The sequence below is a fragment of the Dreissena polymorpha genome, chromosome 1, assembly GCF_020536995.1.
Source record: "Dreissena polymorpha isolate Duluth1 chromosome 1, UMN_Dpol_1.0, whole genome shotgun sequence".
Taxonomy (NCBI): Eukaryota; Metazoa; Mollusca; class Bivalvia; order Myida; family Dreissenidae; genus Dreissena; species Dreissena polymorpha.
The window spans coordinates 109,058,222-109,083,489 of record NC_068355.1 but is presented as its reverse complement, the minus strand read 5'-3'; the positions used below and the strand labels follow the sequence as shown (position 1 = coordinate 109,083,489).

At 35.8% G+C, this 25,268-nt stretch overlaps 1 protein-coding gene across 1 annotated transcript in view; it reads left to right on the top strand.

Moving 5' to 3' along the window:
* Nucleotides 1–25,268, top strand: part of LOC127843606 (protein unc-13 homolog D-like) — a 156,571-nt gene that overhangs the window by 87,854 nt on the left and 43,449 nt on the right. Inside the window, exons 13-17 of the mRNA XM_052373295.1 lie at nucleotides 7,194–7,384; nucleotides 9,026–9,138; nucleotides 15,666–15,826; nucleotides 23,642–23,768; nucleotides 24,902–24,970. Of these exons, the coding sequence (XP_052229255.1) occupies nucleotides 7,194–7,384; nucleotides 9,026–9,138; nucleotides 15,666–15,826; nucleotides 23,642–23,768; nucleotides 24,902–24,970 (661 nt within the window). The remainder of the gene's footprint in view (nucleotides 1–7,193; nucleotides 7,385–9,025; nucleotides 9,139–15,665; nucleotides 15,827–23,641; nucleotides 23,769–24,901; nucleotides 24,971–25,268) is intronic.

The window sequence follows — 25,268 nt, the reverse complement described above, 5'->3', positions numbered from 1 at the left end:
TCAACCGTAAATCTAGATTCTAAAACTCCAAAACGGTATGATATTTGCAAAAGTTAAATTTATAACTCGCCAGGCTGTCGAAATCAGAAGAAAAACTTAATATATATTTGTATATCTGTTTACTACGTAACGTAAGCTTTCTAATGATATATAATTTGTCAAAATCGGCCGAGAAATGAAACTATAATTTAACAAAAGACGTGAGTGGGTACATCAAAATGTATAACCTCGGCGCTTCGCTGTACACTGATTGTAAAAAATCAATAGCCACAACACGTTAAAATGCGCGGTGGTAAAACATAAAATGTGTATTTCTTGTGTTTAACTCGCTATAAATCCATTAATAACAACGGGAATATACTAAAAGTTATATTTTTTTGAAAGAGGAATTAATAAGCAACAAGATAACGTTTAAACCAATAAAATCGGATGAATAGTTTTTGCATAAGATTGAATTTACTACAGTAAGGGTCAAATACTCGATTCATCTCGTTTCAATATACACTCCGTGATGTATTGTGATCACCCTGTATCGGCATTAGTTGTCGCATTGTGTGGGTGGTCGATTTTTAGGTTGCTTAACTACACAGGCCACATGTTTCATCCAGTATTTTATCCACATCTACTAGTAAACTTCTATCTAGTTTAACTTTACTGTACTAAGCTTATACACTTAATTAAAAGAGGTACAAATATGTTATGAACGCAGACTGTTTTGCATGGTCCTGATGTGCGTCATGTTGCAAGCATGTTATTTGACTGTCCTGTAGAGCTCCCTGTTTGCATATGTGTCAGAGACACACTCCTGAAATATTAACACAGATATATGTGATCAGTTGTGTGTAAATGTGTCGGATAAAGCAAGCTTGTCAGCATGTCACACGCTGGCCTGACATTGTCAGGGCCATGTAGACTGTCCTCACCATACATGCCAGAATTTTTCAGGTCTTATTCGTTACACTCTATACAAATTTTTGGGACATTTGACCTTGCCAGGACACGTAAAAAGATCAATCTTTCCATCTTTACTTGTCAGTAGTCAGTATATTAATTAGCACAAACCATTTACATCTGGCCGAGATTGCTAATAAATGTGTTTAAAAATGTCATTAACACAAATGTTTTCAATTTCCCGGAGTTTACACACCTTATTCCATAACATAAAATGTGGGGTATCCCTTATGCCTTGATTTGATATCCAATTAGGTCATGGCATTTCCTTTAAAGGTGTACCAGTAAATCATATTACATAGCATGATCTGCACGTGTCAAGGCCATGGTCATTTAAATCTTAATTTGGATTGATGCAATATGTACAAACTATTTTCTTGAAAATCAGTCAAAACAACAGTAAATATATGTGAAACCCCAATGTGTATTGGTCAGAATTCAATTTGATTGATATAAAAAATGGTTGTTTTGACAGGTTAATTTTATCTTCAAGTGGAATAATACATAGGGTATCTTTTGACTCGATTGGGCCAGAACAATACATATATCAATAGCAACTAGTGACCCCTATAAAAAACACCAAAGTGAGAATGCCTGATGAGATCAATAATTTGCAGATGAATTGTTTATAAGTGTCAAACACTACACTGGTGCATTCAAGTACCGGTAGTAGAAGTTGCTATGGTAAGTTTTAGCCAGACAGACGTCATATGGCTTGAATATCAAATTTCATTGTGAACTTATAGCATGTAAATGGTATCTTTACAAATGTCGGGACAAATTTCTCATTTCGGGACAAACGCCCAATAAGTGGAACTGTTGCACCGAGATTGGGACATCTGGCATGTATGGTCCTAACATCCGTGGCTAAGCTTAAAGTGCTTATTATTTACTTAATACATAATGTGATATTCAGTTGTAGAACAGATTTACCATGCATTTGTTTATCAGTATCATGTACATTATGTGTATTTATGTATTGTCCTCGTGGTAATGAAAAGGTCATAGACCGGACGGACTCGTATGACTTGAAGGAAAGAACAAACACAATATTGTTGATTGAAAACGGGCATTTATTATAAAATGCCATAAAAAAGATAAAAATAGAACAGATTCTTTCCAGAAAGGCATAATGGGTGGTAAAAACACGCCACGCGTATATACACATACAAAAACAAGAATTTGAATGTGATGACGGCGGGAAAAACACGCCCAAAATAAGTATAAAAGAAAAATATTTGATGCGTATAACAGTAAAATAAGAAACAAATGTGTTTTACACACAGGTAAAAACATACATAGTACGGGAGTCAAAACCTTATGGCGGAGAAGGGGTGGAGGTGGGTTGTTAATTTCGACCATATTGGATTCCTCGTTAGTCTAAAAGGATACAAAGGGCCACAATGGCCAACACTGAATTTGATTGGTTAAAAGAGCCCATGTGACCCCACACTGAGGTTATACACAAGTAATTAAATATAAGGCTTGGACCAATATAATGTTCAACAATTAAGAAATCGTACAATGACATAAAATCTTTTATGTGTGCATAAAATATTATTTATGTATTGTCCTCGTGGTAATGAAAAGGTCATAGACCGGACGGACTCGTATGACTTGAAGGAAAGAACAAACACAATATTGTTGATTGAAAACGGGCATTTATTATAAAATGCCATAAAAAAGATAAAAATAGAACAGATTCTTTCCAGAAAGGCATAATGGGTGGTAAAAACACGCCACAAAGGGGACCGGAGCGGGAACCCCGCCGCCCATGAAGTACGGGAGAGGACCGCAATTCGAAAAGGGGGTAGTTGCTCCTGAATGAATATAAACGTAGCATTACGATTAAGGTCAGATATGTGAAAATTAAGGACAAATAAGCATTATAAGCTTTGATTTGTTAAGAGCCCCTAGGCTTAAATCATCCATCTGCTAATTAATAACAAATTATAAAACCTAGTGAAGTAAATTAATTGAAAACAATAGGATTGGTGTTCAACGATCACTAGAATAAGCATAACTTAATTATATGTGTATGCTCCATAAGAAAAACACTGCCAGAAAAAAGCAGTGTTAATAAGAACTGCTTAACCTAATTGTCAACAAAATTGACTTAGACCTATATGTAAATAATTGGAGCTGCGACCTTAACCAGTCAGACATAAAACAACCAATATTTGTATAAAGTAAAAGCGCTAGTAAAACTGGTGAAAGACTACCTGCAGCCTTTAACTGTCAGGGAAACGTAACTTTTACAGCAAAACAACAAAAGTAAAGATGCCCACTTAAAGGAGTAAGCAATCATGAAGAAAAAAACAAACAACATGTATCTGCGGCCTTAAACTGTCATACAACATAGGGGATATATCCAACAAATAATGGCTTTAATAAACAGCCTTGTTAAAAGGTGAAACGTTTGCTTGCAGCCTAAAACTGTCAGGTAAACATAAATTGTACGGCAAAGCAACACACCATAAAATAAGACAACGTACCGGTAAAAGAGTAGGCAATCAATAATATAGTATAATCCCCGATCCGAGCACTAAACCGCCAGACAACATAGGAGATATAAGCAACAGATACTTGCCTTAAACAGCAGCCTTATTAATAAATGAAAAATTACCTGCAGCCTTAAACTGTCAGGTTAACATAAATTGTAAAGCAAAGCAACGAAAATAAATATAAAAAAGATGTAACGGTAAAAAGTAGGCAATAATATAGGAAAACAATGGATCTGTGGCCCTAAACCATCATGCATAGGAGATATATACAACAGATATGGCCCTAATTACTGGCCTTTGTTATAGGTGAAAAATTACCTGTATCGATAAGAAAGTAAACAATAATATGTTATACAATGGAGCTGCGGCCTGAAACCAACAAGATGACCAAACAGATGTATACAACAGATTTTGGAATTAAGACTAAGTACAGGTACCTGTTAAGAGGTGAAAATGAATGTGCAGCTTTAAACTATAAGATTAACCTGAAAGTACTTGTACAGGAAGTGCCAGCCAGCGGACAGGTCCTTTGTATTGCGGTGTTGAGAGGTAGGCATGGCCTGAAATGATAACTAACAGCGTGCATATATTATAAAACCAGCAGCATACAGAACAGATGATTAAAATGATTTAAACTTGGTATAATCTTGAAAATATAATGACAGATAACAAAAATTACATTAATATTGCTAAAGAGATTATAAATAATTGTCTCCAAAATCCTATTGTAAAATATACTGTGAGTCGAAAACATTATCAAATGTTAAGAAGAGCCGCTTTTTTATAATTCATACAGTATATAACCCACGAGTTCAAGATTGTGAATATGATTCACATTGTTCATGACTTAAGTACATAAAGACACATACCGGTAAATGATAGTATATTAAATAGCGAGCATGGCTTTTAGTGACAATAACACTAGAGTGTGTTTTAGATAGATACAAATACATATGTCTTGCTTATACTGAGCACAAATGTTATACGTACACAAATACTTGAAACCTGAAACTTGCTTATTTGATGAAACACCTATGTATATAATTATATAAATCAAAATGTGTTTACAAAACATATACCTGTACATAAAATTGATATAAAAAAAAATAAAATTGATAGATATTACACTTATGAAGCATTAATGAAAGTATAATAATGGAAAATAGTTTGATAAATAAAAATGTAGAAAGAAACTTCAGCAAGTTTTTGGCATCATAAAGACACGCTTTTTCATTAACTGAAGGATACGTGAAAGGATATTTCTGTTCTCTGGCTCGGGCTGGGGGATTCTGCAGCTACCGGTCACCTTTACGGACACTCCTTGGGTATAACCTTATGTGAACTATTGTGACTACAAGTCACAAATAGACTGACCAGATGTGACTACAAGACAAAACTTGAAGGTTAAAATTACATTGTGACTATAAGACACACCACACCACATACAAATAAGATTGATATATATATATATATATATATGAATATGAAGCTTTTAAGAATATTAAAATTACTTATAGTTTTTAGTAGTTACAGACTTAACAAGGATATGTTAATGAAAATATTACGACCAAATAATTGCCATAAAGAAAACATGAACAACAATAGCACAACAAAACACATCACAAGAATTTTAAAATACACACGTTGACCATATAAATGAGGTATGGTAATATAGACTAAAATGAAAGGGTGTTTCATTGTTTATTTCATAAAAACGTGAAGACATCTGTTAATGTGACTGGGGAAACCCAGCTAAACTGACAATACAAATGTGTCGTAAATATTCATAAAGTATAAGCCCAGGCTGAACTTTAAATTAAATAAGACAATAATAAATATACAAGATATATAGAGCTGACCCGAATTGATCATCATTCTTAAAAAGGCAGAAAAAATAATAATTTAAACAGCCAGAACTTAAAGTCAGGCACAAATGTTAACACGATATTTGAATACTTATCTGAACTGAATCAGTATGACTGATATAGGGCAGCGACAACTGTGTAGCTGATCAGCATAAAAACAGTGACTGGCGATATGCGCTAATTACGCTGTGGGCGCCGCCATCTTGGAAACCTTTCACGGTAGACTGCGTATACGTCGCAAAGTTTTCTGCACACGGCACTGATAGTGATAAGCATGTGTACTCGTTCAACTGCCCTTTAAACTTAGTATCACACGGGATAACACCATTGGTGTAAGTCTTCGTACAACGAGAGATAATCCTTCACATAAACGGAATGAAACGGCATCATATCCTATTAAAATTAATCCTTGGAAGTATCGCTTAAGAGCGTAATTGTTAATTTCGACCATATTGGATTCCTCGTTAGTCTAAAAGGATACAAAGGGCCACAATGGCCAACACTGAATTTGATTGGTTAAAAGAGCCCATGTGACCCCACACTGAGGTTATACACAAGTAATTAAATATAAGGCTTGGACCAATATAATGTTCAACAATTAAGAAATCGTACAATGACATAAAATCTTTTATGTGTGCATAAAATATTATTTATTTATTGTAGAAAATTAGAACTGAGTAGTTTTCATTCTGATAACATTGATGACACACTAATTAAAAATGTTAAAATTGGTAAAATTTCAATAAGATGTTATTTGAAAAGACTGATTATGAAACAACTATTCAGATTCATTAAAAAAATTGGGAAGTAATGTTCTCATATATTTGTTCGTGTTTTTCTGTTTTTATAAATATGCAAACAATGTACACTTAAAAAGGTGGATATTGTATAGAGATGACAATGAAATTGTTGATTCACACAAAGAAACATATTTTATCTATGCCAATTAGAATATATCTGGTGGTAACAAGGTAGAAATCCGTCTCTTTTGCGCTTTAAAACAATCGCATTTGTCAAAATGGACGTATACGTCTAGAAATCCTACTTTCGGTTTTAAAAGCTGTACCGTTCGAATAATAATATATTACTTGCTAATTAGGATATAGATTTAAATTTAACTATTTCAATTAGAATATATCTTGTTATTACAAGGTAGAAATCCATCTTATTTCGCTATAAAACTTAAAATAAACGCGTTTGTCGAAATGTACGCATACGTATATAAATCATACTTTCGGTTTTAAAATTTAAAACGATAATAAATTACTTGCTAACTAGGCTATTGTTTTAATGACGATTTTGCACACTTTCAAATTGCATCTATATGTATTGATGAACATGTATATCATTTCAAGGTGTGTGGCTTTAAAGGAGAATGAAACTTAGGTTTACACATAAATTGTACATTAGTGCTGAAATTAAAGGAATTCTGACAAAACATATCTGAGAATGATTCTTCAATACATGTTATTTGCAAATACACTTCATTTCATAAGAAAAAGTATATACACTGCCTTATAATTTAGTAACTATTAACCTTAAGTGTTGTGTTGCTTTGCTTTGGGAACATAAAAACTTGACTTCATGTTGCATTTCATAGTTCAATTTAAACCTGTTTATTTTAGCTCGATTGTGTTGAAGGCCTAATGCTTATTTAAAACACTCATGAATCTCCCACAGAGGGGATCAAACCTGTGATCTCCCAGTCACTTGGTGTCTGACACAATATCAACTACGCCATGGCAACCTTTTTCTTTATTTTACTGTATTTGTTTACAAAAATTCAATAACAATATCTGTATTGTTGTTTAAATGTAAAACTTCGATAATGGAATTTGCTTGAGTTTTATGTAACTTAAGTCTGTGGTTTCAGGATTGTAGTTCAGCTTTTGGGCCTCAACCTGTGGGAACCAAGCTGTGACCCAAAGGCAGAACTCTCAGATAAACTTCTGAGGAAACTTCAAAGTGAGATTTCCAGCTGGATTGATACACAGTTGGAGCATGTCAAGGAACAGAAACAGGATGACAAGGATGAAGCAGTTGTGGAAATAGAAAAAATTATTGGTAATTATTGTTTGTCAAATAATTATGATACCCCCATTACCATTGGTAATTGGGGCTATATAGGAGCCACTTTGTCGGTCGGTCTGTCTGTCCTGAAAATGTCATTCGATATTCACCAAACTTGGTCAGAAGTTGTATCTAGATGATGTCTTGGTCAAGTTTTAATATGGGTCATGCCGGGTCACTTAGTGTGTCACAGGGTCACTTAGTGTGTTTTAAACCGAAAGTTTGTCCGGACCATAAATATATAATTTATCGTTAGATTTTAAAATGACTTGTAACATTTGTTCACCATCATGGGACGGTCATGAGTCATGTGGAAGAAGTACGTCAATATCTCCTAGGTCAAGGTCACACTTGGAGTTGCCCATAAATGCGCTTGTCCGGGCAATAACTTTGTTATTTATTGTGAGACTTTAAAAATCATTTGGCACATTAGTTCACCATCATTCGATGGTGTGTCATGCGTAAGAATTACGTCGATATCTCCAAGGTCAAGGTCACACTTTGAACTTTTGAGTGCAAAGGCCAAAAATGGCCATAAATGAGCTTGCCTGGGCCATAACTATGTTGTTCATTGTGAGATTTTAAAATCATTAGGCACATTTGTTCACCATCATTGGACGGTGTGTCACGTGAAAGAATTACGTCGATATCTCCAAGGTCACACTTTGAGTGCAAAGGTAAAAAATGGCCATAAATGAGCTTGTCCGGGCCATAACTAGGACTTTCATTGTGAGATTATAAAATCATTTGGCACATTTGTTCACCATCATTTGATGGTGTGTCATGCGAAAGAATAACATCGATATCTGCAACGTCAAGGTAACACTTTGAGTTCAATGGTCAAAAATGGCCATAAATGATCTTTTCCAGGTCATAACTATGTCATTCTTTGTGAGATTTTTAAATTACTTGGTACATTTGTTCACAATCATTGGACGGTGTGTTATGCAAAAGAATAACGTCAATATCTCCAAGGTCAAGGTCACACTTTGAGTTCAAAGGTCAAAAATGGCCATAAATGAGCTTGTCTGGCCATAACTATGTCATTCAGTGAGATTTTAAAAGAACTCGGTACATTTGTTCCCAATCATTGGACGGTGTGTCATGTGAAGGAATTATGTCAATATCTCCAAGGTCAAGGTCAAACTTGGAGTTCAAAAGTAAAAATTGGCCATAAAAGATCTCACAGGGCCATAACCATGGCATTGATTTGTGAGATTTTAAAATAACTCTGTACATATATTTTGTTCACAGTAATTGGACGGCGTGTCCTGAGAAAGATTTCAAGAGTTTAAATGTCAAAATGGCCATAAATGATAATGGCATAATAATTCTTAAAAAGGCCATAAATTAGCTTCTCTTGTTTTCTGAAGACAGCATAAAAAATATTCTGTGTCAATGCAGCATGTGGGAGTATACGTCACGTCTGTGACAAAGCTCTAGTTGATTCAATACTGTTGTTCAGTATTGCTATATTCATAAGTGCAGCTTTGTTCATATGGTTTCAGAACAACATGTAATAGAATCCACTTGGGTATGACTAATTTTTAAATTCTCCTTGGCCTTGGAGCTCTGTGTATTCTTTTTAATCATTAGACACACTATGAATACGGTCTGTTGCCTTTTCGGTTTCAGACCTGGTAGATACCACCTGCACCCACTGCACAGTTCTTGCAGCCTTCCAACAGTTCTATAACAACATCGGAATTAACTACTACCGCACCATCAGTTTTGCTATGGAAAAGAGGGTGAGTATGTTTAAATGCAACATTACCAGACATCATGCATCCCTCCACGGAATGAGAGGCATTAATCATAACACTTGTCTGTCCATACGTCCGGATGCTTGTGTTTTGAATTCCAATATTAATTTTGCTTATCTTTCTCAACTTCTCACAATTGAATGAAGCTTATGTGTATCAGACCTTAAAGCATATTGACTGCAACAATTTAGGGCAGAATTATGACCCTTGCTATATTTTTGACCAGGTTTTCCGAAGGAAAAAACTGGTTATTAGATTGGCGAATGCGGGCGGGCTGGCTGGCTGGCGGGCTGGTGGGCGGGCGGAACAAGATTGTCCGGGCCATAACTATGTCGTTCATTGTCAGATTTTAAAATCATTTGGCACATTTGTTCACCATCATTGGACGGTGTGTCGCGCGAAATAATTACGTCGATATCTCCAAGGTCAAGGTCACACTTTGAGTTCAAAGGTCAAAAATGGCCATAAATGAGCTTGTCCTGGCCATAACTATGTCATTCATTGTGAGATTTTAAAATCATTTGTTCAACATCATGGGACGGTGTGTCGCACGAAAGAATCACGTCAATATCTCCAATGTCAAGGTTGCCACGACTAAAAATAGATTTTTTTTAAAAACAAACTTACAAAGGGGGTTAATTTTGTTTGTTCATTTCAAAAGTTCAGTTTGAGTTTTCTCCCTTTATCAGATTTTTTTTTCACAATGAAAACCTGGTTTTGTGACAATTTTGTCCCTTGTTCCACTTTATAATAGTATGTACTTTGACATTTTAAGCTCACCTGAGCACAACATTGTGCACATGGTGAGCTTTTGTTTTCAACTTTTGTCTGTCATTCATCGTCAGTTGTGTGTGGTCAACATTTACCTTGTTTACACTCTATAGGCCACATTTATTTCCAATCTTCATGAAACATGGTCAGAACAGGTTTCCTAATGATATCTTGGACAAGTTTGGAAATGGTTTCGGTAAGTTGAAATAAAATGGAGCAATGGGTTTTTCTAATATGGCTATAGTAAAAACCTTGTTAACACTCTAGAATACACATGTATTGTCTGATCTATATGAAACGTATTCAGAACATTTATTTAGTTCTAATGATTTCTTGGATGAGTTCAAAAATGGTTCTGTTTTTTTTAACATGGCCAATAGGGGGCGGGGCATTTTTTATGTCATTGTCATTGTGTCAGTCAGTCAGTTATTGTATGTGTGTGTCACAAAACTTTAACCTTGGTTAAACTTTTATAACTTGCAATATTGAAGATAGCAACTTCATATTTGGCATGCATGTGTATCTCATGGAGCTGCACATTTTGATTGGTGAAAAGTCAAGGTCAAGGTCATCCTTCAAGGTCAAAGGTCAAATACCATTGTATTTTTTTAGCTCACCTGATTGCTCAGGTGAGCTTTTGTGACCGGTCTTTGTCCGTCGTATGTCCGTCCGTCCGTAAACATTTGCTCGTAAACACTCTAGAGGCCACATTTCTTGTCCCATCTTCGTGAAACTTGGTCAGACGCTTTGTCCCAATGAAATCTCGGCCGAGTTTGAAACTGGGTTGTGCCGGGTAAAAAACTAGGTCACAAGGTCAAAAAAAAGAAAAACCTTGTAAACACTGTAGTAAAGTCACATTTCATGCCCAATCTTTATGTAACTTTGTCAAAATATTTGTCTTAATGATATCTTGGTTGAGTTCAAAGTGGTTCTGATCCGTTGAAAAACATGGCCACCAGTGGGCGGGGCAGTGTCCCTTATTTGGCTATAGAGAAACCTTGTAAACACTCTAGAATTCACAATTTTTATCCAATCATCATGAAAGTTGGTCAAAACATTGGTTCAATTGATATCTCGGACGAGTTCGAAATGGTCAAGATTGGTGAAAAAACACGGCCGCCAGTGGGCGGGGCATTTTTCTCTATATGTATATAGTGGCAGTTTTCCCTATTTGGCTATAGAGAAACCTTGTAAACTCTCTAGAAGTCACAATTTTTGCCCAATCATCATGAAAGTTGGTAAAAACATTGCTTTTATTGATATCTCGGACGAGTTTGAAAATAATCGGGATCGGTGAAAAAACATGTGGGCGGGGCATTTTTAACCAGGTTTTCGGAAGGAAAAAACTGGTTATTAGATTGGCGAATGCGGGCGGGCTGGCTGGCTGGTGGGCTGGCTGGCTGGCGGGCTGGCGGAATAAGCTTGTCCGGGCCATTACTATGTCGTTCATTGTCAGATTTTAAAATCATTTGGCACATTTGTTCACCATCATTGGACGGTGTGTCGCGCGAAATAATTACGTCGATATCTCCAAGGTCAAGGTCACACTTTGAGTTCAAAGGTCAAAAATGGCCATAAATGAGCTTGTCCGAGCCATAACTATGTCGTTCATCGTCAGATTTTAAAATCATTTGGCACATTTGTTCACCATCATTGGACGGTGTGTCGCGCGAAATAATTACGTCGATATCTCCAAGGTCAAGGTCACACTTTGAGTTCAAAGGTCAAAAATGGCCATAAATGAGCTTGTCCTGGCCATAACTATGTCATTAATTGTGAGATTTTAAAATTATTTGGCACATTTGTTCACCATCATGGGACGGTGTGTCCCACGAAAGAATCACGTCAATATCTCCAATGTCAAGGTCGCCACGACTAAAAATAGAATTAAAAAAAAAAAAAAACTTACAAAGGGGGTTAATTTTTTTTGGTCATTTCAAAAGTTCATTTTGAGTTTTCTCCCTTTATCAGATTTTTTTTTCACAATGAAAACCTGGTTTTGTGACAATTTTGTCCCTTGTTCTCTATATGTGTATATATATATATATATATATATATATATATATATAGTGAAAACATGTGAACACAGTAGAAGTCATATTTTATGCCCAATTTTCATGAAATTTGCTCATAACATTTGTTTCCTTGATACAAGAGTTGAGTTAAAAAATGGTTCCGGTCAGTTGAATAACATGGCTGCTGGGAGGGGGGCAGTTTTCTCATTATGCCCCCCCCCCCCCTTTTGAAGAAGAGGGGGTATATTGTTTTGCTCATGTCGGTCCGTCCGTCCACCAGATGGTTTCAGGATGATAACTCAAGAGTGCTTATGCCAAGGATCATGAAACTTCATAGGTACATTGATCATGACTTGCAGATGACCCCTATTGATTTTCAGGTCACTAGGTCAAAGGCCAAGGTCACGGTGACTTGAAATAGTAAAATGGTTTCTGGATGATAACTCAAGAACGCTTATGCCTAGGATCATGAAACTTCATAGGTACAATGATTATGACTCGCAGATGACCCCTTTTGATTTTCAGGTCACTAGGTCAAAGGTCAAGGTCACGGCGACCTGAAATATTAAAATGGTTTCTGGATGATAACTCAAGAACGCTTATTCCTAGGTTCATGAAACTTCATAGGTATATTGATCATGAATCGCAGATGACCCCTATTGATTTTTCAGGTCACTAGGTCAAAGGTCAAGGTCACAGTGCCAAAAAACGTATTTACACAATGGCTGTCAAGGTCACAGTGACTCAACTTAGAAAAATGATTTCCGGATGATAACTCAAGACACACCTAGGATCATGAAACTTCATAGGTACATTGATCATGACTCGCAGATGAAATAATGATGAAACTTGACCAGGATGTTTGTCTGGACAATATCTAGGTCAAGTTTGACATTTGGTAAAGATTGAATGAACCGACTTCTATCTGGTGAGCGAACTAGGGCCATCTTGGCCCTCTTGTAATATTGAACATAGCAACTCAATATTTGGCATGCTTGTGTATCTCATGGAGCTGCACGTTTTGAGTGGTGAAAGGTCAAGGTCATCCTTCAAGGTCAAAGGTCAAAAATAAAATAAAAATTATTAATTTCTCCATTCCATTTCTTACTTACTTCTAGTGGAGCTGCACATTTTGAGTGGTGAAAGGTCAAGGTCATCCTTCAAGGTCAAAGGTCAAATATATGGCTTCAAAGCAGCGCAGTAGGGGGCATTGTGTTTCTGACAAACACATCTCTTGTTTCTTATATGGCTATAGTGAAACTTTGTTAAGTCTATAGAAGTCACATTTTTAGTCCAAGCTTCATGAAACTTGGTCATAACATGTGTCCTAATTATATCTTTTATAAGTTTAAAAATGGTTCCAGTTTGTAAGAGAACATGGCCACCAGAGGGCAGAGTATTTTACAGTCTTATACGGTAAAACAGTATACAGTAAAACTTTGGTAATACTCTCCTGTGATTGCCATAGGGCTCATGGCCCTCTTGTTTCCACTGCTCTTTAACAACTGGATGGATCTTACCCAAACTTTAACACTGAAATGACCTCAATATTTTATAGGAATAAAGGCTCAAATGTGATTTGTTAGAAAAATGGTTCTTTGTCTGTTTTTCCACTATAGAATATATAGTCCCCTAACTATATGATAGGGGTGCTCCGTAATTACATACATTTGCTGGTGGGACAAATTAATGATTGATGGTAACAATGAAACAATGATGTTCTAATGGGTTTCTAAAATAAAAAAGAATAAACTAACCCATGTCTATTCATTACATATAGATATTCAGATGAAAATTGTATTTATACCAGCATACCAGCAAGCCATTTAGTCTACAACATTTTCAATAACAATTTTTTGTCCCACCACCTTGCGAGAGGTTCGGTATTGCTTTAGCAATCGTTACTGTTTGTGCGTGTTCACATGTGTTATTGCTCACCATAATATCTCTGTCTTGTCTAGACCTTTAAATTTGATAATTCTTCAGCTTGCAACAGTTACTGTTTTATTAGTCACCTACTGGTTTCACCGGAGGGGACTTAAGGTTTGCATTCCGTCTGTCAGTCTGTCAGTCAGTCTGTCAGTCAGTCTGTCAGTCAGTCTGTCTGTCTGTCCGTCTGTCACACTTTTCTGGATCCTGCGATAACTTTAAAAAATCTTAATATTTTTTCATGAAACTTGGAACATGGATAGATGGCAATATGGACATTATGCACCTCATTTCATTTTGTTCCTACGTCAAAAATTCTGGTTGCTATGGCAACAAATATATTTTTTTTTATTCTGAAAATGGTGGAATTTCTGACAATGGTGGAGCCGGTAGGGGACTTTTTTTGCTTGACAATAGTCTTGTTAATTGTACAATTTTGAAAAAATATATATGTTAACCAATCAGAAAAGATGTGTTGTCCTGGGCTCCTTTTGCAAAGGTCTAGGTCGCACGTGGATGTTTAAGGTAAAACATGGTGAGATACAATATCTTACTAGGATTCTTAAATGGGCTTGACATTTTTAGCTTGGCTGTTTTTTCGAAAAAACTCGAGGTATTGTTATAGCCAGCTCGTTGTCCACCGTCAGTCATGCTAAAACCGTAACATTGGCTCTAAAATCTAAGTGCTTCCACCTACAACATTGAAACTGCATATGTAGCTGCACCTTGATGAGTTCTACACGCCACACCCATTTTTGGGTCACTAGGTCAATGTCAAGGTCACTGTGACCTATAATATTCTTCTGACAAGCTTTCATTTATTCACAACTGCAACCGCAGCCGAGCGTTGGTACCCGCTATGAGGTGCTTTTGTTTTAATTTGCATCTTGTTTTCTTTTTTATGCCCCCGTATCGAATGGCCTGTCTGTCTGTCGTTGTATGTGTGTATTGAAGATAGCAACTTGATATTTGGCATGCATGTGAATCTCATGGAGCTGCACATTTTAAGTGGTGAAAAAGGTCAAGGTAATCCATCAAGGTCAAAGGTCAAATATATGGCTTCAAAGTGCAGTAGGGGTCATTGTGTTTCACAAACACAGCTCTTGTTTGAAAGGATGAAATATGGCACCGTACAAACATAGTATAATTTGTCAATCTTAAAGGGGCCTTTTCACAGATTTTGGCATTTTTTTAACTTATTCATTAAATGCTTTATATTGATAAATGTAAACATTGGATCATAAAAGCTCCTGTAAAAAATCAAGAAAAAAATTAAAAAAAGGAAAAGAACATTGCCCGGAGCAGGTTTCGAACCAGTGACCCCTGGAGTCCTGCCAGAGTCCTGAAGTAAAAACGCTTTAGCCTACTGAGCTATTCCGCCGAGTACATATTCTTGACGTATTTTATACCTTATATAAGCAATCTTCGTAGTTTCACAAAATTTAACGACAAAAACAGAACTCTCCAAATTATTCAATCGTTTCGCGTTGCAACGCTTTATAATTCTTAGGTTTTAAAATCGTCAAAAGATGCATATAATGGCTATATTAGAGCATGGTTAATGTTCAGTATTACTGTTTCCTCACAAATATCATAACTAAAACGAAAACTTACGAATCTGAAACAATTTTTTTCAATTTTGTCAATTTACCAAAGCGTGAAAAGATCCCTTTAAGTGGTCAGAAAACAGGTAGTGCATTCTTTTCCTTCTTGGAAAATAATTAATGCAGTCCATTTCTAATTAATTCTTTGCATGATTAGTTAATGTATTCTGTTGGTTTTCTCCGCCCAAAATAGATATCTGCAGTATCATGTGAGGTGATAGAAAAGATGAACAAGTACAAGAAAAAGTACAACAACTTTCCAGCAAACATCATGATGGCCAGCAAGCTCTCCCTGCGACTCTACAACTCTCTCAGACGGTTGTTCTCTGAGTTGATTCAGAATGTCGGTAGACGGTAAGACACGTGTTTAATCAATTGTATCTTATATAGACATGCTACACTGGTACAAAGGTTTCACACTCAACCCTGGAATTATATTCTGTCAGTAGACGGTCATACACTTGTACGCATCTCTTCATGTTAGGTTTCATTGTTCCATGCAGTCATTTTATTTGTTGAGATATAAGTGATTTATTTAAATAAATTCACAAGACATATGTTTGAATGTTTTGTTATAAAAATAATCCTTATCACAAAGATGTGTATATATATTAGAGTATTGAACTGGAAAGTTAGAAAGCACAAATCATCTGTATCCCCCTTTCTTCTTGGAAATAAGAGCAGACTGTTATACATGTATTTATGTTCCAAATCTTTTCTTTCAAGTGTTTTTCACATTTGGTCCTTTAATTTACAGCTATATTTATGGTCAAATAATTACTTAAATAAATAAATAAAATATTTGAATTTCCTACAAAAAAAATGCAGATCATAAGAGATGGTTGTTATGAATGTGATGGAAATTGATTCTTCTTTGTCCCCACATAATAATGTCTATTATATTAAACATCACACAAATTTTAGGTAAAAGGCTAAAACTTGTTGATAAATGCATTGGGCATATTGCCTTTTAATTAGTCTTCTACCGGTGAAACCGGAGGGGAGTTATGGTTTGCGCTCTGTGTGTCTGTGAGTCTGTCACACTTATCCGGATCCTGCGATAACTTTAAAAGTTCTTCATATTTTTTCATGAAACTTGAAACATCGACAGATGGCAATATGGAGGTTATGCACGTCATTTCATTTTGTTTCTATGTCAATAATTCTGGTTGCAATGGCAACAAATAAATATTACAAAAAAATCTGAAAATGCTGGAGTTTCACTGGTAAGGGACTTATATTGCTCGGCAATAGTCTTAACTGTATTTTATTCCTATATACTGCAATTTTTCATCTACAAGTCGTATATTTTGTATATACAAATTGCATTTTGCATTTGTCTACGAATTGTATTTTCATCTGCAAATTGTATTTTGCTTCTTAAACTGTTTTTGATTCTTCCAAGTTGTATTACTTCTTCAAAGTTTTTTTTCGGCGTAGCTGTTTAATGTCACTTTTGACCTTACCTGACCTTTGTAAGTTTCCAATAAAAATCAAATAAAATTTATCGCGGCTAGACACGAATGAATATACTTTATTTATTCCATTGGCTGATTTGAGCATACCACCAGAACATTGGAATCATGACGGGGTCTTTGTCACACTGTCACACATACAGTTTGTGCGTGCACCTTTTATTTTCAGAGGATTGCCAGCGCCAGAGCATTTGTACTTAAAGGCTTAGTAATAATAATGTTCTCATATTTAGTAATTATTTCCATATTCCTGTCTGTGTACTAGTATATTTAAGTTCATATAAGTATCGTTTTTCCCTATCCTGATATTCGTTTTGGTCAAACCATTTAAAAATGTTTTTGAAATTTAACATTTAACATGTAAAAGTATAAAGTTTTAAACAAGCCGTGGTTCCAGCAGTGGAAGCGTGGCCTCACTTTAATGCATTGCATTCCAGCCCGCAAGGTATCAGGGTCAGTTCGCGGCCAGTAAAATAATCGTTATATAGTATAGACGCAATCGCGTGAACTAGGTAAACTGGAATTTTCTTTAGATCAGAAATATGTTAAAGGAAGATATTCAGCGATATAATTATGGTATGTCAATAATAGATTCTTAATGTGTTTTCAACAATACCATGAAAAATATTATTTTTGATTAATTTAACAAGAATTATTCCACCATATAGACTAATTTATTAAGCATGAGAGCGATGATTTTCGATACTGTTAATAATCGAATCAAATAGCAATGCCCGACAAACCACTAAAACAGGTTTGTTCGAAGAACGCGTGTATAAATATAAAAAATATGTATGGATGCTTCGTGTGTGGCCGGTTGACTCATATGTTTTTATTTCACTTCCATTCTTCTTTTGGTTTTCTGTTTTGTATCTATAGGTTTATGACCAGCAATATGTAATCATGTAAAATAAGCTGCGAAAACTCCGCGTAACATTTCGTACTGCGTGTGATGCAGCTAAGAACTGCACAGAATAAGACATTCGCTATCTTAGATCTCATTCATTGAACTCTACCTTTCACCAACTCCAACCACAATCATTGCCATATATATTGTTTTTAGCTCACCTGTCACAAAGTGACATGGTGAGCTTATGTGACCGTGTGATGTCCGGCGTCCGTTGTGCGTGCGTGTCTGCGTGTGTCCGTCAACAATTTGTTTGTGTTGACAGTAGAGGTCACAGTTTTCATCCAATCTTTATGAAATTTGGTCAGAATGTTTATCTTGATGAAATCTGGGTTAGGATTGTATTTGGGTCATCTAGGGTCAAAAACTAGGTCACTAGGTAAAATAATAGTAAAACCTCGTGTAGGCAATAGAGGTCACAGTTTTCATCCAATCTTTATGAAATTTGGTCAGAATGTTTATTTTGATCAAATCTGGGTTGGGATTGTATTTGGGTCATCTGGGGTAAAAAACTAGGTCACTAGGTCAAATAATAGAAAAACCGTGAGTAGACAATAGAGGTCACAGTTTTCATCCATTCTTTATGAAATTTGGACAGAATGTTTATCTTGATGAAATCTGGGTTGGGATTGTATTCGGGTCATCTAAGGTCAAAAACTAGGTCACTAGGTAAAATAATATAAAAACCTTGTGTAGACATTATAGAGGTCACAGTTTTCATCCAATCTTTATGAAATTTGGTCAGAATGTTTATCTTGATAAAATCTGGATTGGGATTGTATTTGGGTCATCTAGGGTCAAAACTAGGTCACTAGGTCAAATAATAGAAAAGACTTGTGTAGACAATAGAGGTCACAGTTTTCATCCAATCTTTATGAAATATGGTCAGTATGTTTATCTTGATAAAATCTGGATTGTTATTGTATTTGAGTCAACTAGGGTTAGAAACTAGGTCACTAGGTCAAATAATGGAAAAGACTTGTGTAGACAATAGTGGTCACAGTTTTCATCAGATCTTAATGAAATATGGTCAGAATGTTTGTCTTGTGAAAATCTGGGTTGGGATTGAATTTGGGTCATATAAGTTCAAAAACTAGGTCACTAGGTCAAAGTTTTAAAAAACTTTTGAAGACAGTAGAGGTCACATTTTTTATCCAAACTTTATAAAATTTGGCCAGAATGTTAATCATGATGAAATCTGGGTTGGGATTGTATTTGGGTCATCTGGGGTCAAAAACTAGGTCACTAGGTCAAATCATAGATAAACCTTGTTTAGACAATAGAGGTCATAGTTTTTATCTGATCTTAATGAAATATGATTAGAATGTTTATCTTGATAATATCTTATTTTGTTTCGTATATGGGTCATCTGGGGTCAAAAATTAGGTCACCGGACCAAATGTAGTAAAACCTTGTGTAGATGAAAGAGGTCACAGTTTTCAACAGGTCTTAATAAAATTTTGTCGGAATGTATTAATTAATGAAATCGGGCTTGTTATTGTGTATGGGTCTGATAGAATTTAGGTTGATGTAGCAAGGTTAGTCAGGTGAGCGATTCAGGGCAATCATGGCCCTCTTGTGTAAAGATATTTCTTGTTTCTTCTTCAAATTGTTATGTACTTCTACAATCAGTGTTTGCTTATAAAAACTAGTTTTGCATGTACAAACTGTATTTTGTAGCTAAAAACTGTATTAAGCATCTACAAACTTTATTGTCCCCTTCCGCTGAAACTGGAGGGGACTTATGGTTTGCGCTCTGTGTGTCCGTGAGTCTTTCTGTCAGTCAGTCAGTCAATCTGTCACACTTTTCTGGATCCTGCGATACCATTAAAAGTTCTTCATATTTTTTCATGAAACTTGAAACATGGATAGATGGCAATATGGAGATTATGCACGTCATTTTATTTTGTTCATACGTCAAAAATTCTGGTTTCACTGGCAACAAATAAAACACAATTAAAACAATTCTGACAATGGTGGAGTTTCACCGGTAGGGAACCATATTGCTTGAAAATAGTCTTGTTTCACTCTCAAACTCTATTTTACTTCTAAAAACTGTTTTTTGTGTTAATGCACTCCGGTATAATTTTTATGCAAACGGTATATAATGCTCCTTTAAACTGTATTTTGTCTTTGCAAACTGTATATAATGCTCCTTTAAACTGCATTTTGCTGATACACATATTTTGTTTCTTCAAACTCTTATTTTGCTTCTAAAAACTGTAGTTAATCTTTGCAGTATTGTTTTTTGCATCTTCTACAAACTGTAATATAAATCTAAAAACTGCATTTTGTATTTAAAAATGGAATTTTATGACTACAAAATGCATTTTGCTTCTTCAAGCGGAATTCGCTCCTACAAACTTTATTTTTCACAAGCAGTATTTGCATCTTCAAACTGTATTTTGCTTCTAGCAACTTCATTTTGCTTCTGAAAACTGCATTTTGCATCAACATACCACATTTTCCTTTTTATGTCCCCCACCACTATAGTGGGGGACATACTGTTTTTTTCCCTGTCTGTTGGTTTGTTTGTGTGTTGGTTTGTTTGCCCCAACTTTAACATTTGCAATAATTTTTGGAGCTGCACATTTTGTGTGGTGAAAGGTCAAGGTCATCATTCAAGGTCAAAGGTCAAATATATAGCTTCAAAGCGGCGCAAAAGTGGACATAGTGTTTCTGACAAACACATATCTTGTTTATTCTGCTTTTTGCAACATCAAACTGTGTTTTGCTTCTACAAACTGCATTTGCATCATCAAACTGAATCATACATCTACAAACTGCATTTTGCATCTATGAAATGATTGTTGCCATTATAAGATGTATTTTGCATGTATAAAGTGAATTTTTCTTCTACAGACTTTTTTATACATCTTTACACTGAATGTTGCATCTAAACACTGTATTTTTCAGCTTCAAGATGTATAATCTCTCTACAAACTGCATTTTACTTCTACAAACTGCTCTTTGCATCTTCAAACTGCATTTTGTGCTACAGACTGTATTTTGCATCTATAAACTGTATTTGGCATCTTCAAACTGTATTTTGCTTTTTCATGCTGTAATTTGCTTTTTATCCCCCGCCAGAGTCGGAGGGATATTGTTTTGGCGTTGTCCGTCCGTCCGTCCGGCACTTTTGTGTCCGGAGCCATATCTTGGAAGTGCTTTTGCGGATTTCATTGAAACTTCGTATGAGTATATATATGCATAAGAGGATGATGCACGCCAAATGGCATTGTACACCATTTGTTAAAAACAGAGTTATGGCCCTTTGTATCTTGAAAAAATGCTTTTTACTATAGGCACTTTTGTGTCCGGAGCCATATCTTGGAAGTGCTTTGGCGGATTTCATTGAAACTTGGTATGATTATATATATGCATAAGGGGATGATGCACGCCAAATGGCATTGTACACCATCTGTTAAAAACAGAGTTATCGCCCTTTGTATCTTGAAAAAATGCTTTTTACTATAGGCACTTTTGTGTCCGGACCCATATCTTGGAAGTGCTTTGGCGGATTTCATTGAAACTTGGTATGAGTATATATATGCATAAGAGGATAATGCACGCCAAATGGCATTGTATACAATCTGTTAAAAACAGAGTTATGGCCCTTTGTATCTTGAAAAAATGCTTTTTACTATAGGCACTTTTGTGTCCGGAGCCATATCTTGGAAGTGCTTTGGCGGATTTCATTGAAACTTGGTATGAGTATATATCCCGTGCCAGAGGCGGAGGGATATTGTGTTTTGCGTTGTCCGGCTGTCCGTCCGGCTGTCCGTCCGTCTGTCACTTTTGTGTCCAGAGCCATATCTTGGAAGTGCTTTGGCGGATTTCATTAAAACTTCGTATGAGTATATATATGGATAAGAGGATAATGCACGCCAAATGGCATTGTACACCATCTGTTAATAACGGAGTTATGGCCCTTTGTATCTTGAAAAAATGCTTGTTTGAGTGTCAAATATAATACTCTTGTGTCCAGAAGCATAAAGGGGGGGGGATATCAATTCAACGAATTTGCTTGTTCAAACTGAATTTTGCATTTTCAAAGTTTTTTTTCTACTATTACAAATTCTGTGTTGCTTCTGCTACTTTTATTTTGCTTTTACAAACTGTATTTTGTATCTAAAAGCAGCTTTTTATGTCCCCCACTATAGTAGTGGGGGACATATTGTTTTTGCCCTGTCTGTTGGTTGTTCTGTCTGTCTGTCTGTCTGTCTGTCTGTCTGTCTGTCTGTCTGTCTGTCTGTCTGTCTGTTTGCGCCAACTTTAACATTTTGCAATAACTTTTGCTATATTGAAGATAGCAACTTCAAATTTGGCATGCATGTGTATCTCATGAAGCTGCACATTTTGAGTGGTGAAAGGTCAAGGTCAAGGTCATCCTTCAAGGTCAGAGGTCAAATATATGTGGCCAAAATCGCTCATTTTATGAATACTTTTGCAATATTGAAGATAGCAACTTGATATTTGGCATGGATGTGTATCTCATGGAGCTGCATATTTTGAGTGGTGAAAGGTCAAGGTCATCCTTCAAGGTCAGAGGTCGAATATATGTGGCCCAAATCGCTTATTTCATAAATACTTTTGCCATATTGAAGATAGCAACTTGATATTTGGCATGCATGTGTATCTCATGGAACTGCACATTTTGAGTGGTGAAAGGTCAAGGTCATTCTTCAAGGTCAGAGGTTAAATATATGTGGCCCAAGTCGCTTATTTTATGAATACTTTTGCGATATTGAAGATAGCAACTTGATATTTGGCATGCATATGTATCTCATGGAGCTGCACATTTTTAGTGGTGAAAGGTCAAGGTCAAGGTCATCCTTCAAGGTCAAATATATGGGTCAAAATTGCGCATGTAATGTCACTTCTGCAATATTGAAGCTAGCAATTTTATATTTGAAATGTGTGTGTATCTCAAGGAGCTGCACATTTCGAGTGGTGAAGGGTCAAGGTCAAGGTCATCCTACAAGGTCAAACATCATATAGGGGGACATTGTGTTTCACAAACACATCTTGTTGCCTTTAAAAACTGCATTCTCATTCTTGAAGTTGATTTTTTTTATCCGCAAACTGAATTTTGCATCTGCAAATTGCATTTTGCTTCTACAAACTGTATTTTGCATTTAAAAACACTACTTTGCAGAAGCAAAAGGCATTTTCCTTCTATAAATGGTATTAAGCTTGTACAATCGGCATTTTGCACATGCAAAATGTAATAATTATTTTCAAACTGTTGCATCTATTAACTGTATTTTGCATCAATAAACTGAATTTTGCATCTACAAAATGTATTTGGCATTCTTCAAGCTTCATTTTGCATCTGCAAACTGTATTTTACTTCAATAAACTGTTTTTTGATTTTACAAACTGCATTTTAATCATCAAACTGTATTTTGCCTCTACAAACTGTATTTTTATGCCCCCGGTAGGGTGGCATATAGCAGTTGAAATGTCAGTCAGTCCGTCAGTCTGTGCGTCCATCAGAAAATATACATTGTCCATAACTTTTGCAATTTGAAGATAGCAACTTGATATTTGGCATGCATGTTATCTAATGGAGCTGCACATTTTGAGTGGTAAAAGTTCAAGGTCATCCTTCAAGGTCAAAGGTCAAATATATGGCTTCAAAGCAGCGCAGAAGGGTGCATTGTGTTTCTGATAAACACATCTCTTGTTCTTCTTCAAACTACAATTTGATTTTACAAAATGCTATCAGCTGCTACAAACTGCAGAATACTACTTCAAATTCTTTTATATTCTGTTCTCTTTCAGGGATTCATTCCGGATGTTGATCAGTCATTACCAGGAGTGGTTTGAGGAGTCCATGATCTACTGGCTGCAGACGTTCAGATCTGAGTGCATCCAGAGGATGGAAAAAGCACTGGAGATAGACAAGGATGTAAATGGCCTTGACTTTTGCATCATTCAGTTATACTCAGATGAGTTATATAAAATGGTATCAAAGCCTAATGTTATGTCAATGATTGTTTTGCAATTTCTATCCTTGTAGAAAAGAACAACTGATTTAAATGTTATTTCTTTAGCCCTTGTAAAACTGGTAAATCATTTTGATGCTTTCCTAAGAAGAAGAGGGAGTAAATTGTTTTGCTGGATGTCAATCGGTGGGTGTATCAGTCTGTCCGTAGCCCAGTTCGTTTCTGATCAATAACTTGTGAACAGATTGACCAATCAGCCTGATACTTCCTGTGTGCTTTGACCTTTACCAGACGATGACCCCTATTGAAATTAGGGTCACTAGGTCAAAAGTCAAGTTAAATGTGACACTAAAAGTAAACAACTTTACTGGTCAATAGCTTGTGACCGATTGGCTTGATACTTCCCATGTGCATTGGTTTTGGACTGTAGATGACCCCTATTAAAATTGGAGTCACTAGTTCAAAGCCCTGTTGTTGTATTGTTGTTTGTCTTTCTGTCCTGTCTGTCTGTCTGTCTGTCTGTCTGTCTGTCTGTCTGTCTGTCTGTCTGTCTGTAACTTTAACCTTGGCTAAACTTTTGCAATAACTTTTGTAATATTGAAGATAGCAACTTGATATTTGGCATGGATGTGTATCTTATTGAGCTGCACATTTTGAGTGGTAAAAGGTCAAGGTCATCCTTCAAGGTCAAAGGTCAAAAAAACAAATCCAAGGGAAGTAATAAGCTTTAAAGGGAGGTGAGTAATGAACCTGCCAAATGATAAAAAAAATTAACAAATCAAAACACATGTCTTGTTTTATGTTATTTTACATTAACTTCTTCATTTTTTACACCGACTCACTTCCAATTGATACTGAACATCTCTTATGTCAATATGGTCAATCTCAACTATGCAAGGCCCCATTACCAACCCTGGGTCAAACATACGGCGTGGGGATATGTGTCGGCCTCGGCCGCGCCAATTCTAGATTAAACATGTTCAGCTGTTTTATACAAGTTAAACATGTCAAGGTATTCTTAGTCTGGTTAATTATTTTAGCCGGTTTTATACCAGTAAAGAGTATTAGCTGGTATATGGTTGTTATATGCTTTTAGCTTGTGGTAGTAACCAGTCTAGTCAAGTATTCACACTCATCAGTGGATGTACAGACATGCTTTGCTCAGGTATTTCTGCTTTATACTGATTTTTTTTAGCAAAATTAAAAAATGTATTAATGCATATTGAATAAATAGTTAAGTAATTTTTAGCGAGGCTGTTTTCGGAGAAAACCCGAGGTATTGTCATAGCCAGCTTGTCCACCGTCCGCGTTGTGCTAAAACCTTAACATTGGCTCTAAAATCAAAGTGCTTCCACTTACAACTTTGAAGCTTCATATGTAGCTGCACCTTGATGAGTTCTACATGCCACACCCATTTTTGGGTCACTAGGTCAAAGGTCAAGGTCACTGTGATTTCTAATATA